The sequence below is a fragment of the Apteryx mantelli genome, chromosome 1 (genome assembly GCF_036417845.1).
Source record: "Apteryx mantelli isolate bAptMan1 chromosome 1, bAptMan1.hap1, whole genome shotgun sequence".
Classification (NCBI taxonomy): Eukaryota; Metazoa; Chordata; class Aves; order Apterygiformes; family Apterygidae; genus Apteryx; species Apteryx mantelli.
Genome location: NC_089978.1, coordinates 134,245,986 through 134,262,260, shown reverse-complemented (window position 1 = coordinate 134,262,260; position 16,275 = coordinate 134,245,986). Strand labels below are relative to the sequence as shown.

General features: G+C 40.0%; 1 protein-coding gene across 6 annotated transcripts in view; it reads left to right on the top strand.

Annotated features, from left to right (window-relative positions):
- Positions 1-16,275, top strand: part of MAN1A2 (mannosidase alpha class 1A member 2) — a 159,543-nt gene that overhangs the window by 29,409 nt on the left and 113,859 nt on the right. For all 6 annotated transcript variants that reach the window (XM_067302575.1, XM_067302560.1, XM_067302567.1 and 3 more), the window contains one exon: positions 3,292-3,547. Coding sequence is in view for 5 of the 6 variants with exons in the window: in XM_067302560.1 (XP_067158661.1) it covers positions 3,292-3,547 (256 nt within the window). In the remaining variant the exon portion in view is untranslated. The remainder of the gene's footprint in view (positions 1-3,291; positions 3,548-16,275) is intronic.

Sequence of the window (16,275 nt, the reverse complement as noted above, 5' to 3'; positions counted from 1 at the left end):
ACAGATCTGTGGTTTCAAATTTTTCAGTTGATATAAATTTTTATCTGCCTTTGTTATTGAAACCAGTGCCTTGCTGCTGCATTACAATGTAAGCAACTTTTACAGGAATACGACACATTTAGTCTCTCATCGGTAGGTTGTGGTGGAGACAAAAATTTTCTTAAATAGTATTGCTTACTTTTTTTTTTCTTTTTATAATAGTATTTTGCTGATTGGAAAATGTTTCACTGCTTTACCCTTGAGGGAGAGAAGGACTGCTACTGTTCTGCAGTATTAATGAGCTTGTATTTGATATCATAAAGTGAGGAGCTCAGTCCTTTTTCATTGTTTTGGAGAAATGTGGATCTGACACACCTGTTGAGAAAAGTGGCTGAAGAAGGTCAGTTTGAAAGCCCTTTAACCAATGCACCATAAAAACCTTTGCATCGTATTTCTGGTGCTGAAATATCAACAGGTAGTAACACTACTATAATTTTTAAATGCAAGCCCAGTAGCATTTATGAAAAACCTAAGTGCTAACACGAGTCTCTTTGTGTAACAGTGCGTTTTGCTGAGAGCATATTTATGTTGTATTGCCATGGTTTCCTGCTACAAGCTATGCACATTGGCTTGTAAACTTGAATTTTTTTAAGCGATGTCAAATTTTGTCAAATTGAAAATAAAATGTGAGCTAAAAAAGTTTCTATTTGAGCCTTTGTGTACCAACCTAAAGATTGGAGCCAAGAGGTACATAAATATCAACTTAATAAATATAATAAAAATGTTATCACATAAACACAGTAATTTTTAAGTTAACAGTCAGGGCCCATGCACTGAGGGTTTGAACGGTGAATTTCTGCAACTAAAAGCTTAATTTATTACAGTTTGATTTAGAGAATCAGCCCTCCTTAGGCAGAGAGCTGTAACAGTCCTATATACCTTGCACAAAATGGAAAAGTTCATCAGGGGATTACTCTGATATTACAGTGATAAATGATGCAAATATTTAGCACAACCATTTTGGTGATTTATATCCTAATGGCCGACAGAATAGTTTGTCTGACAGTTGCTGAAATTGTATCTTAATGGTTTAAAAACTTTATGTAATGTATCTCAAAACATAGCAATCCTCATTTTGCATCTCTTAAAAATATTTTCTGGGCAAAAGTACAGACTGCAGTTATCACTTTAAATACATCATACTAGAAATGGAAATCTTAATGATATAATATGTGAGATTAAAGTGTTGGGAAAAGTTGGTGCTTCCTGCTTTTTTCCCCTTTTCCTTCATTTGTTTGTCAGGTCAGGCTTTTGCCACTTTCTAATCTGCTTGAGTGTCCTTCTCCCATTCCTTCCCCTGTAAAGAGATTTGTACATTTGTATTTTCCAGTGATGAAGTTTTGGAAATTTTTCACTTTTAAATTATTCCATGGCCTGTAATATCCTGTGTAACAAGTGTTCTTTTGTTATTACTTTCTTTTGGAAATCTGAGTATTGTCATACTGTATCCAGGCCATGTTCTTAAAGTATCATTTAGTGAGAGCAAAGCATTTGGAAGAAAAGCTTTTTAAGGTTGCAGTGTGTGAGCATGTCTACCATGCTTGGCCTTATCCTAGAGTGGTAATTTAAATTTAGATCTGTCAAGATTCATCGAATAGGTTTTCAGAGCTGTTGAGACTTAGAGACTACTATCTTTTTGTAGTTCCAAAAATACCTTATTTTTTCATTTATGGGCTGCTTTTTTGCCCTAGTTCAAATCAGTTCTGTAGACTGTCTGGCAAAATCTTTATACCTGGAGTCCCTTAATTCCTCATGTGTTTGCTGAGATGTGGCTGCTCATGTTCCCCCCCCTCCCTTCCTGCTTGTCTCCTAGCCACCATTTGAGACCTCCCAGTAGCCATAATAATAATGTAGTAATCAAACTGGAAAAAAGGCAGAGTGTCTTTCTTTTAAAATAGGCAAACACACAACTTTATGCAAGTTACTCATATGAGTGTTCTTTGAGAGTTTTTTTGTAAGGGTGAGGCAGTGCTCTATAGTAGATGCTAACCGATCTTTAATCCTCACATATCAGATGATGATTGCTCCTTTTACATGGTACTATTTCAGTAGGCTGAAAAAATCATGTGATATGGGCCTAGTGACTCGGTCTCTCCTAAAAGCAGTCAGGCCTAGCTTCCCATCCCTTACAGGGCCTCTCTTTGTGCTTTCTTTCCTTTTGCTTATCCACCATCTTTTTCTTAATGGTTTTTGGAGGAAAGTAGTATTGGGGAAGGGGGGAGTGGTGGGGCAGGTTGCTTTTTGGACTTGGGCTTGTTTTAATCCCTGGAGCTCTTTTGGCTTGTATTAGTTATTGTGCAACTGTGGATCCTTTTAAAGATGTGTGAAAAGGTTGCGTTATGCTGAGAGCCTGAGGTGTATCATTTTGTTGCCTCCAAATATTTTAGGACTGGAAGGACCTGTTTTGATCTGTTATTAGAATAACCTCATGTCTAGCCCAGGCCTTAAAACAGCACTCTTAATTTGTGTGTGAATCTCAAAACTCTTACTGATCATTAAAGATTTAAAGATCATGATGAAAGACTATGCTTAGAGCCAAGAAATTGTTATTTTGGTAATTTTGGTAATAACAGGCTTCAAAATTGTGCTTTATGTAAAGCTTATATGCTTTTAAGTCACTTTATAATTAATTCTGCATTTAACTTGGGAAGTTTATGAAACATACTGACTGAAACAATAAGGTCTGAATTCAAACCAAAATATACTGTGACGGGATTTGCAGCTCACACCTTGTTGTTAATAAAATGGGTGACTGCAATTTTTTTTGTAGTCAGTACTTCCAAGTATTGGCGAGCTGCATACGATGCAGTTACTGTAGAGAAGCTGAGGAAGAGCCCTTTTGATTTTTTTCTAAAAAGCTGAAGAATTGCTAGATATGCCTGTGCGCTATATAGTGTTAGCTTTGTTATACGAGTGCACATTCTGTAGTTGAAATACAAGATCTAAGGCTTTTCCTCTCTAAATTTTCGAATAGACAAGCAAAGGTGCTGAGATATAATCTAGAATAACCCTAAAATAAGTTTTCTTACAGCACTGTTGCTGATGTGTGCACAGTTCTTCTGTTGGAGTTCATGGCAAAAATAGTATAATATAGCATATATGTGCACTAGCATGTTTCAATAAACTTGTTTGAATCATTACAATTACTTAGAATAAACCAACTCACAACGTGGCTTCTGTTTTAAAGCTTGGGTTTGTTTGTAATCAATGCATTTTAAGAAATGAGACTCTGACCAGCATTTGTTTCTTTAGAGAAGAAGAGGAACGTCTGAGAAATAAGATCCGAGCAGATCATGAAAAGGCCCTGGAAGAGGCTAAAGAAAAGCTGAAGAAATCCCGTGATGAGATTCAAGCTGAGATTCAGACAGAAAAGAGCAAAGTAGTCCAAGAGTTGAAGAAGAAAGACAGCAAACCACTGCCCCCAGTTCCTTTACCAAATCTTATAGGGATAAACAGTGGAGAACCAGCAGACCCAGACATCCGAGAGAAGAGGAATAAAATTAAAGAGGTAAAGATGATGATGTGGTTCTATCCATTCCTGTGTCTGATAGCAGTTATCTGTATGTCCTCTAGTTGCTGTTCTGATTTATATTAAAAGAAAAAGAGAGAGAGAAATAGGAGTGCAAAACTTTTTAGTAAACAGTAAGTTAAAAGTATGCATCTAGTATTAGTAAACATCACCATCTTATTGCATGTTTTTCTTGGTGTTGTGATCTTAATATCTCACTGAATAACAGTTAATTTTTTTTAAGGATTTCTTTAATGATAGTATTGGAGGCCAAAGTGAGTTTGACATTTACACATGAAACAGCAACAGTACACTTTTAAAATAGAGCCCTGTCTTTGTCAGGTTCCATTCAAACAATGGAGGGTATTGGTGTATCGCAGAATATTTAAAAATTTTTAAAAAGTGGAGTGAAAAGAGAGAAAAAAAATTGGTCTGCTAGTGAAAATTGAAAATTACTTAAAGAAAAGTGTGTGATAATTTGGTAAATTTTAAATGACTGCTCTAAGGATAGTTTTAAAACTAAGAATTCATTTATGTAGATTTCTCATTTATCTATAAGAACATTCAAACTAAGATGTTGGCTTAGGCTTCTGGTTCCATGGCATTCTAGGCTATGGGAATTGCTGGTTCTGGCTCCATCCTTTCCACCTCTGGCCATGAGATTTATTGCACTCTTCTGCCCTGGTGGTGGCTTTTTATTATTATTATTTTCACCTGACATTTTTCAGGCTTTTTTTTTTTAATCTAATTAGTCTTATGCCCAATAATCAGGTTAGCAAACAGACATGGTTCAGGCCAGAGGCAGATGAGCACAGGCTCTGTCACTAAAGAGTAGCCAGGATCACAGCAATCAATGGTTACATCAGCTGAATCTGCTTTTAAATTGCAGCCTGAGTTTAGTAAGGTTTAAAAAAAAAAACAAAACCATAGTTATAGTCACACATCTGTGCTAGTAATAGGGAAGTGCAACAGCTGCAGGATGTGGTATGCTGTGGGTAAATCACCCAAGTTGGAATTTTACTTCGAACATTAATGATGACAAGGGCAAATCCAATCGTATCAGATAATGAACAACTGTTTATGCCTGTAGACATGGCGATGTATCAGTGTTTGAACCTGACACACAGCAAATCCTTCCCCTGGAGGTGTGTGTCTTCCATTAGTGACTACTATAGAAACACTTTGGACTGTGAAGTTGTCTGAGTTATCGGACCCACTTGATCCTGCTTTGTTAGGACTATTTCCCAAAGGACAGTGCTGAATTGTGGATTTCAAAGGACCCTACTGTTTTTCAAAACTCTGAGGAGTCTTTGAACGTTTCCAGCAAGAACATACAGAGCATTTCACTTCTCAGTGCGTCTTCTGTGGAATGAATATGAATGGTGAACAGTATGGTCAGGGAGCTGTCAACACTTTTTAGTTTAACTACAGATTACTATATTTAAGTACCTGTGAGTTTGCCACTGATGGATTTAATGAGTGGAGTAAGTGAGTTAACCAAGTGACATGAAAGTACTGAGCAAAGGTAGCAATGATGAATAGCTGAAGAAAGCATCAGCTAAAGATCACATAGCTCAACCATGAATTGAAATGAGAATTGAAAATTAGTACTTGCAATTGATAATAATGTGCATTTCTAAGATCATGTTTTGTCAGAATGTAAAACTGATTTGAGAAGAGCTGAGAAGCTATAGGTTAACACAAATACTTATTTTACCTGAATATGTAGTGAAGCTTGGACAATTCATGTTGATCCACACCTGAAGGTAAACAAATGTGTGTTGGTGTAGTTAAACAACCAGGGTTGTTTAAGTAATACCTCTGGGGATTCTTACCTGCAGTTGCCACAAATCTTGTACTATAAAAGGACTGCTTGTTTTTTGTCAACTCAGCCTAAATGTGAATCGCATCAACAAGCTGCCTTTTACTGCATAGCTTGTTGACTATTATGGATACTTTGTGGTTTCTGAAGTATGTAGCTGATCATAGCCAGGTAAAAGATTTTATGGGATTATTTATTAGCTGAGTAAGAACTGCAGTGAGGGTGTCATACCTTTGTACTGTGCAGCCTTCAACAGTATGGCCATTGTGCTTTAACAGTCCAGGATCATATTAGCATGACCAAAAGATTCTGTGTTGTGTGAACTGCCTTCACTGAGTCTTATTAATACTATAGCTATCAGCTGATCTCTAGAATTTTTGAATTCTTTGACACAGGGCAGCAGATCATTACTTCTATGGTTAGGTGTGCGAAAGGGTAGAATATGGCGGTGGAAGGTGTGCTAGTGAGAACTGGCAAATCATAATGCTGAAGACCCCATTGTTGTTGCAGTGTTATTCTCATGCAGTCTCTGGGTCTACTTCTAGTGTAGGTGAGATGAAACATATTTTAGGTGTGTCAGATAAATAATACTTTATCTGAAATCTGCTTTTAAGGTATCAGCTGTATGTGTCAGACTACTGCAGAGATTCTGGAAATTCAATGTGCATCTTGAAATACGCTAGTAAACAGGAAGACTGTAGTTCCTATTCCTGTTCCTTGAGGATTTTGTGGATTGGATAAGAAGTCACTTTTAAAATGCTATGATTGCAAAGAACATAATGCCCAAGGCATTCTAGTTGAAGGATTGCACTTTTTTTTTTTTTTTTTACTTTATAACTCAGGAGTATCCTTCTAGACCTGGAAGGGTTTGGTTGGAGTGAGCATATGATGCTTTGATAAGAATGAACCTCATTGCTGTAACTAACAACTTAATGGAAACTTGGATGCAGTTGCCTGCAACAATGCTCTAGCAGTCAGAGCTCTGTTCTTTCTCTAGATACTTGCATACAGCACTTAATACCCTTTGCACCGAGTTTCTGCATTTTATTAAGTACCATTTGTATCTTGATGCTAAGTGATAAGATTGATAAGTGACAAGACGATCTCATTGATCTTCCCCACATAGTGATCATCTTGGGTTCTTTACAGCTATGGATGAATCTTTGGACAGACAAGATAAATGGTTCATACCTTTCAGTGTTACTACCCTATTTTTGTCAGTGGTTTTGACACCAAAATGCACCAGTGTAGGGGACTTTGCCAAAGCCCTCCATCTGCCTTGAACATCCCTTTCTCCCTTCAGCTGCAAGAGTAAGAACAGAAAGGGAAGTAAAATCTGTTGCATGCTGCTAGAGGGAATGTGTCTTACGAAAGGGTGTAATATAGCTGGCCTTGATTCTTTGAGGGCAATGTCTTCATCTTTTCCTTTAGGACTTCAGACAGGGGATAGGCGATGACATAAGATAGTTCTGGTCTGTTACAGCTTCTGATAATTAACTGTAACTTCAAATCTGTGTATATAACAAGTGAAACAAGAATTGGGAAAAGACAGAATGCCACCACTGTGGCAGCATTACTGTTAAGGAGAAAATCATCACTGAGGTCTTTTCTTACCATTCTTCTTAACCAGTATAGACTAGTACAAATAGTCTTTGTAGATAAGATACAGACTTACCAAAAAAGAGTAAGTTCCAGGAGACAATATCTGTAATACAGGTCTGCATCCAGTATACACAGCATTTCTGACATGCAGTGCATTATGGTTGCTTGGATCAAAACCAAAAATTGCACAGGGAATTTCCTAGCTCTCTGGAGGCTGCATATCTGGTTTTAAAATTCCAAGTGGTCCTGAGAAGACAGTTGGCCTTGATTTACTTTGATGCCTGAGGAATGCATATTTGAGGAATTCCACTCTCATAGAACAGCTTTAGATTACGTAAATTTACAAAATGAACAAATTTATACAGCCTATTTCACTTTGTATCAAAAAATTAAAAATATGTAGAATTGGGGCAATTTAGGGGCAATATTAGGGATAATTTGGAACATGCACATGGCTCTCCACACTAAGGAGGAGAAGAGTAGAAAATTTCCACATGGGGACCCAGTTACTATCATTGTTACGGAAGATTCATTACTTTTTTCTTTCCAAAGAAAGCTTCAGTGAAGTCATTTTACAGGTCTCTATAATGAGCGGCTTTGTGGTACTTAAATATTTTAAATATATATATATATTTTATTAAGAAGGTGCATATAAAAGTAATTTAAACTTGTGTAATGCTTTCAGCTTTGTACAGTGTTTGAAAACTGTCGTGGGAATGTCCCCTTTCCATAGAGAGGGAAGTTTCATGGAACAAACAAGGAGTGGAACATGCATCTCATTTTTTGTCTTTGGTTTTGATCTTAGTGTTTATATTCTCAGTTGTGAGAACTAATTCACAGTTGTGTAATTTGCTTATATTCTTCTAACAAGCTATTAATTCAGCTGTTCCAGTGAGGACTGTTTATATGACTTGGCTGATTATTTTTGATGCACAGTAATAATTTTGAGAAGGAAAGCTTTTTCATCAGCTTTGTAGCACTTCTCTAGTAGATTAACTTGCTGTTCTGGCTTCAAAAAATTGCTATTGTTTTTAATTAACTACTATTTTAAGAATAAGCACATCTGAATAAACATATCTGGTTGAAGATGTGAAGGTCGGGGCAGCCTTGGCTGCAGTGACCATGAGATGGTGGAGTTCAGGATCCTGCAAAGAGGAGGCAGCAGGGCACTAAGTAGGATTGCAACCCTGGACTTCAGGAGAGCAAACTTTGGCCTCTTCAGGGATTTACTTGGAGGAATCCCATGGGATAGGGCCCTAAAAGGAAGGGGGGGGGGTGTCCAAGAAAGCTGGTTGATTTTCAAGCATCACCTCCTCCAGGCTCAAGAATGGTGCATCGCACTGAGCAAGAAGTCAAGCAAAGGGGGCAGGAGACCTGCATGGATGAATGAGGAGCTCCTGGCAAAACTCAAGCAGAAGAAGGAAGTATACAGAAGGTGGAAAGGGGGACAGGCCACTTGGGAGGACTATAGGAACATTGTCAGAGTATGCAGGGATGGGACTAGGAAGGCTAAGGCCCATTTGGAATTAAATCTGGCAAGGGATGTCAAGGACAAGAAGAAGGGCTTCTTCAAATACATCAGTAGCAAAAGGAAGACTAGAGGGAATGTGGGCCCGCTGCCCTGGTGATGAAGGATACAGAGAAGGCAGAGTTACTGAATGCTGCCTTTGCTTCAGTCCTTACTGTTAAGGCCAGCCCTCAGGAATCCCAGACCCTGGAGGCAAGAGAGAAAGTCTGGAGAAAGGAAGACACTCCCTTGGTCAAGGAGAATCAGGTTAAGGATCACTTAAGCAAACCTGATACCCACAAATCCATGGGCCCCGATGGGATGTGCCCATGAGTGCTGAGGGAGCTGGACCTGTTTAGCCTGGAGAAGTTCCATCTGAATATGAGGAAAAACTTCTTCACTGTGAGGGTGACAGAGCACTGGAACAGGTTGCCCAGAGAGGCTGTGGAGTCTCCATCCTTGGAGATATTCAAAACCCACCTGGATGCGATCCTGTGCAATGTGCTCTAGGTGACCCTGCTTGAGCAGGGGGGTTGGACTAGATGATCTCCAGAGGTCCCTTCCAACCTCAACCATTCTGTGATTCTGTGAAAAAGATTCTTGTTGCTCCCCTTTAGCTTTATGTTAGTATTTTACAATGTTTTTTCATACTAAGTAAGAGATGAGAAAATGCTTTAGTAAGAGGTAGATGAGACTTGTATCATATTTCAAAAAGATTTTAAGATAAATCTTTTTATCGGGGCTAATGCAAAGAAATTAAGAACAAAACTGATCTTTTGAAAGTCATTGATGGCTTCCTTTTTAAGTTAAATTAGAAATAAATTGCATGGGCACTAAGAAGTTTGGGAGCATAATTTCCTTTATTATGTCCTTTAAATAGTTTTTGGAATGATATTTTTTGCCCCGTCAATGTCATTACAGGTATAATTGCTCTTTGCAGATTTTTTTTAATGAGTTTTGTTTCCTTGAGGAATTAAATATTACCCAGTCAAATAAAGGAAAGTCACTTGTGTGCATGCTCTCTCTCACATGCGTGCTCTCTTTTTTTGCACCCTATTCAGGTTTTCTTTTCATCTCAGCCTTAGATTTGTTGGTATTGCCTTATTGCCAGTGTTCATTTCAGATACTTGTTAAAATAGAATATTTCACCCATCAATACTAATCCCATGCAGGATACCCTATGCATACCTTGTTCTAAACATTGAAATGGTTCTTTTAGTTCTTGGATTGTTAAAATCCGTAGATATTTGCCCTGAGAAATGTTGATATCATGTTTTCCATGTAAGCCTGTTGACTAAACATAACCAACAACTGAAAGGAAGCTGTACCAGAATGTTACACAAACACAATCAAATAAATGAAGGCTAAAATAATTTTTGTGTTCCAGATTTCAAAGATGTGCTTGCAAAATCTGAGTTCTTTGGAGTTTTTTTGTTCTACTTTTTCTGTACTCATTATGATACGCAATTATGTAATTAGGCTGTGCTAGTTGTACATAGCATGTTTATTTAATTCAGCTCAAAGGGCAAATGGTTTTCACAGAATAAGCCAGGGTTGTGAAGTGAATGATCCTCCTAGTTGTCTAACATGTTTGCTTCTTGTTGTGCAGTTCAAAAGATATTAAGTTTAACAGGGAGATGAAAGAGCTAGTAAGGAGATGTTTTACTGATTTCTGACAATTTCTGACTTTTTTTCAACACAGCAAAGTTTTGGTTCCATGCCTACTTCTGTCATGGCTTTTTGGTGAAAAGCTGAGGAAGACGCTTAAAAGTTGTTGCAAGTGATCTTTAATTGGGTCCCCTGTGTTCCCTGGATACCCCTCTTACAGCATCTGACGCATGAAAAGAATCACTGCTAAGTTTGGATGCTTGGTGTGAGTGAGGAATGAGGACCCGCCTGGAAATCTGGGGTGCTCTGACTTGAGTTCTTTTGCCAGTGAAGTACTCTACGGCCTTCAGCAAAACTTTGCCTCCCCTCTTCTTTTTATATGTGTAATTCTAATATGTTGCCTCTTAGAGGGGAATTAAAGAGATAATTTGTTGAATATTAGTGGAGGCAGTTTTGGTAATGCTTTTAGAAGTGTGACAAGAAAAGAGGTGATGAAAAGGAATTGTATAGTCATCATGGTCTTTGGCTGATGCTCAAGAGACTGCTAGCTGAATGTTGAGAAGTAACAGATTGTTTCATAAGCAACAGAAGTAATCCTATGGATTTTTGACCTACATCCCCTCACACCATCCTCTGCTTCTCTTTTATCTTCTACTTATTTGACTGCATGAATTACAATGTGCTGTGCACCTGGTTTAGAGCTACCTGCATATTAAGTGCTGCCCCTATGAATGAATAAGGAGCTGGATTATAACTACCCTTCTCTCAGTAAAGGTGCTAATTTGGGTCTGTCTTCTTTATCTGGCTTTTGATTTTTCACAAAACGTAGAGCTCTCCAATATAATCTCATTCCTCTGACTCTGTGCAATTAGGTTTGACAGCAGATTCAAATGCTACTGCAGATGTATGTGGTGAATGACAGATGTATAGACAGCAAGACTGTGTAAGACTTATTCTGTTAGGAAAACAGTCTAAAAATAGTAAGTGTCCCTTTACCTGAATTCTGTTTGGGTGTGCTTAGTGAGAAAAGAGCTGCACAGAAGAAAAATATTTAATCATGTAAAAGTCTTTTCATACTGCACAGAATGGTTGAGGTTGGAAGGGACCTCTGGAGATCATCTAGTCCAACCCCCCTGCTCAAGCAGGGTCACCTAGAGCACATTGCACAGGATCGCATCCAGGTGGGTTTTGAATATCTCCAAGGATGGAGACTCCACAGCCTCTCTGGGCAACCTGTTCCAGTGCTCTGTCACCCTCACAGTGAAGAAATTTTTCCTCATATTCAGATGGAACTTCCTGTGTGTGTTTGTGCCCGTTGCCTCTCATCCTGTCACTAGGCACCACTGAAGAGAGTCTGGTCCCATCCTGTTGACACCCTCCCTTCAGATATTTGTATACATTAATAAGATCCCCCCTCAGCCTTCTCTTTTCCAGGCTGAACAGGCCCAGCTCTCTCAGCCCTTCCTCAAAAGAGAGATGCTCCAGTCCCCTAATCATCTTTGTAGCCCTTTGCTGGGGAGCCCAGGACTGGACACAGTACTCCAGATGTGGCCTCACCAGGGCTGAGTAGAGGGGGAGGATCCCCTCCCTCAACCTCCTGGCAACACTCTTCCTAATGCACCCCAGCATACCATTGGCCTTCTTGGCCACAAGGGCACATTGCTGCCTCATGCTTAACTTGGTGTCCACCAGCACTCCCAGGTCCTTCTCCACAGAGCTGCTTTCCAGCAGGTCAACCCCCAACCTGTACTGGTGCATGGGGTTTTTCCTCCCTAGGTGCAGGACTCTGCACTTGCCTTTGTTGAACTTCAGGAGGTTCCTCTCCGCCCACCTCTCCAGCCTGTCCAGGTCTCTATGAATGGCAGCACAGCCTTCTGGGGTATCAGCCACTCCTCCCAGGTTTGTATCCTCAGCAAACTTGCTGAGGGTGCACTCTGTCCCTTCATCCAGGTCATTGAGGAAGAAGTTGAACAGGATTGGCCCCAGTATTGACCCCAGGGGACACCACTAGCTACAGACGTCCAACTAGACTTTGTGCCACTGATCACAACCCTCTGAGCTCTGCCATTCAGCCAGTTCTCAATCCACCTCACTGTCCACCCATCTAGCCCACACTTCCTGAGCTTACCTATGAGGATGTTATGGGAGACAGTGTCAAAAGCCTTGCTGAAGTCAAGGTAGACAACATCCACTACTCTCCCCTCATCTATCCAGACAGTCATTCCACCACAGAAGGCTATCAGCTTGGTTAAGCATGATGTCCCCTTGGTGAATCCATGCTGACTACTCCTGATCACCTTCTTGTCCTCCACTTGCTTGGAGATGGCCTCCAGGATGAGCTGCTCCCTCATCTTTCCAGGGATGCAGGTGAGGCTGACTGGCCTGTAGTTCCCCGGGTCATCTTTGTTGCCCTTTTTGATGTCACTGGCATGACATTGGCTTTCTTCCAGCCTTCAGGCACCTCTCCTGTTCTCCGTGACCTTTCAGAGATGATGGAGAGTGGCCTAGCAATAACATCTGCCAGTTCCCTCAGCACTCGTGGGTGCATCCCATCGGGGCCCATGGATTTGTGGGTATCAGGTTTGCTTAAGTGATCCTTAACCTGATTCTCCTTGACCAAGGGAGTGTCTTCCTTTCTCCAGACTTTCTCTCTTGCCTCCAGGGTCTGGGATTCCTGAGGGCTGGCCTTAACAGTAAGGACTGAAGCAAAGGCAGCATTCAGTAACTCTGCCTTCTCTGTATCCTTCATCACCAGGGCAGCGGGCCCACATTCCCTCTAGTCTTCCTTTTGCTACTGATGTATTTGAAGAAGCCCTTCTTCTTGTCCTTGACATCCCTTGCCAGATTTAATTCCAAATGGGCCTTAGCCTTCCTAGTCCCATCCCTGCATACTCTGACAATGTTCCTATAGTCCTCCCAAGTGGCCTGTCCCCCTTTCCACCTTCTGTATACTTCCTTCTTCTGCTTGAGTTTTGCCAGGAGCTCCTCATTCATCCATGCAGGTCTCCTGCCCCCTTTGCTTGACTTCTTGCTCAGTGCGATGCACCATTCTTGAGCCTGGAGGAGGTGATGCTTGAAAATCAACCAGCTTTCTTGGACACCCCCCCCCCTTCCTTTTAGGGCCCTATCCCATGGGATTCCTCCAAGTAAATCCCTGAAGAGGCCAAAGTTTGCTCTCCTGAAGTCCAGGGTTGCAATCCTACTTAGTGCCCTGCTGCCTCCTCTTTGCAGGATCCTGAACTCCACCATCTCATGGTCACTGCAGCCAAGGTTGCCCCTAAACTTCATGTCTCCAACCAGCCCTTCCTTGTTTGTAAGTGCAAGATCCATCAGAGCACCTCACCTCACTGGTTCCTCCACCACCTGTGTCAAAAAGTGATCCTCAGTGCTCTGTAGGAACCTTCTGGATTGCTTGTGCCTTGCTGTGTTGTCTCTCCAGCAGATATCAGGGTGGTTGAAGTCCCCCATGAGAACTAGGGCCTGTGAATGTGAGGCTACTTCCAGCTGTCTGTAGAAGGCCTCATCTACTTCCTCTCCCTGATCAGGTGGCCTGTAGCAAACACCCACAACAGTGTCACCCTTGTTAGTCTGGCTCTTAATCCTTACGCATAATCTCTTGACATGCTCATCGTCCACCCCTAGGCAGAGCTCCGTGCATTCCAGTTGCACTCTCACAAAGAGGGCTCCTCCCCCTCCTCGCCTTCCTCACTTGTCCTTCCTAAAGAGTGTGTAACCATCTATTGCAGCATTCTAGACATGTGACCACATCTCCATAATCGCAATGAGATCATATCCCTGCAACTGTGAACAGATCTCTAGTTCCTCCCGTTTATTCCCCATGCTGCATACATTTGTGTACAGGCACTTCAGAGGGGTATTGAAGCATGCTGATTTTCCAGAAGGGGTGCAAGAGATTTCTCCGTAGTCTTGTCTTGTAGGTACTTCCTTAGCTGCATGCAATTGCTTGAGATAGCTGCACTTGAGCCCTGGTTTGCCGACTGCCTGGTCTCTATAACTTTCCCCTTCCCCTGTCTTTCCTAGGTTAAACACAACTCCTGTTTTCATACTTAACTATATGTATGACTTCTATTGCTAATCTTATTTCTTGTAATTGTAGTGTTTCTGATCTAACCAAATTGGCTGCTGCCTTCTGGGACTTTTCGGCATATGAAGACAAACTGAAACAGTTTTCTTTCTGCTGACACTAGTGTGTGTGTGTGTGTGTGTGTGTGTTCATGGTCAAACTTACCCATACTTCTAGTTTTTTAGGACATCAGTTTTTATTAATGTATGTATCTATTGAATTAAGATTTTGCACTGTATTTTGTAGCTCACTGCTTCTGGCTTTGATCACAATAAAAATGAAGCACGATAGTTATGAACCTATTTTTTTCCTCAGTATTTAAGATAACAGTCTGCATGTATATGTTTTGTTTTATTAAGTGGTTTTGTTTGCCAACTCTTGAAATATTCTGGATGCTCAAATGTATTTCAGCATATTGAAACCATAGCTATGTTGTCTTTAAGCTAGTTTTGCTGTACTTTTATTATGATGCCCATCTTATCTTTATTGAATGGGTGGAATCTGCATAAAGTAAGAATGGACTTTTTTGGTCAAGACATAGGACTTCCTGTTAATAAAGTAATTTTCATGCATATAGCAGATTGAAAATTGCTTTTAGCACTTTGTCCAGTACATGCAAGTTAGGAACAGCTCTGCACGGATTTGTGTCCCAGCATACTAGCAGGAATGAGTTTATTAAGGAAAAGCATACCTTTAGTTGATTGTCATTTTACATTTGGAAGTCTTTAATTTATGCCTGTGAGAAGCTTTGTAGCTTCGTGTATTCGTTTTCCTCGGATGGAAGGAGGAGAATAGAACTTGTTCTTAGTGTGGTGGCTACAGCATTTCAGCTGCATATCCTGGATAGTTTGCTTTGGTTGGTAACTGTTGAAATGCCTTACTGATGAGGGATGCAAGTTTGCATGTTTGAGGATATTTAAAAAATTAATTAGCTTATTCAAGCATGATTCTTGTCCATTCTTGCATTATTGGAAGCACATTAAAAAGTCAAGGAAGTCTTCATTACTAGATACCTGTTTGAAAAGAACTTGTCTTTGAACAAAGAGGTAGCACATTTACAGTGTATAAAACTCAAATGCAAATAAAATCAAGAAAATAGTTCCTTTCCGTGATATAACCAGTTAAAAAAAAAAAATAGCGAAACCCCAAGTAAATTACTTTTCTTCAGAATTGGGTAGATCAAGAGACGCCATGAAGTTTGATGGGCCTTGTTGCTATTTTCATTTTGTATTTTATACACAATTTATTGGTGTACCACAGAGATTTTGGTAGCAAAAACCACGGGTGATAGCTGGATGGAGAGAAAGCTCTCTCGTATTAAATTATACAAGATTAAATTATACAGTGTATATTTTGCTCTTCAATCAAAGTCTCTATAACTGCAAGAATGTCCTTTTAAATATACTAAAAATTCTAATAATCGTTAGTTGTCTATGTTTCATTTCTACTGTAGTCCTTTCTGTGTTTCCCATAGCAGCTTCATAGAATATGCCTGTTATGTTCTTTAGCATAGAGTCTACTTGATGGTGTTAAAATTTTGATTTTCACATCTCGTAATTATTGATTTTCATAACGTCATTGTTAGGCAGTGTGAGTTAGTAATTCCCTAAGATATTTTCCAGTTAGACATGGACTGATACGGGTACATCTCCAGATGTAATACTGCAATACCTGAGATTTGCAACAGTTAACTGTGACTCAGTTTGCACTGAGATTTGGATTCTTTATTTGCGTTACTGACATCTGTCCTTTTTCTCTGCTTTGTTACCAGAGGACTAGAAGGTGGGTAATATGACATCAATTTTTGAAAGGGTTCAAGGGGAGATCAAAGAACTGCAGACTGCTATGCTGGATGAATGAACTGGGCAAACTAATAGAAACTAGAATAGAGACTAGAATTGGCGGATGCACAGATACAAACGATTTCTTGATATATCTTATTTTTTTTTAAACAACGTTATAATGCACAAACCTATGGAAGTACTTTGAAAGATTTAACAAGCATGTGAGCAAGCGAGATCTGGTGGTTGTATACAAGGATTTCCTAAAAATGCTTGGCGAAGTTCATTGCTAACAGCTGTTGAACTAGGCAGCCTTGGGATGTG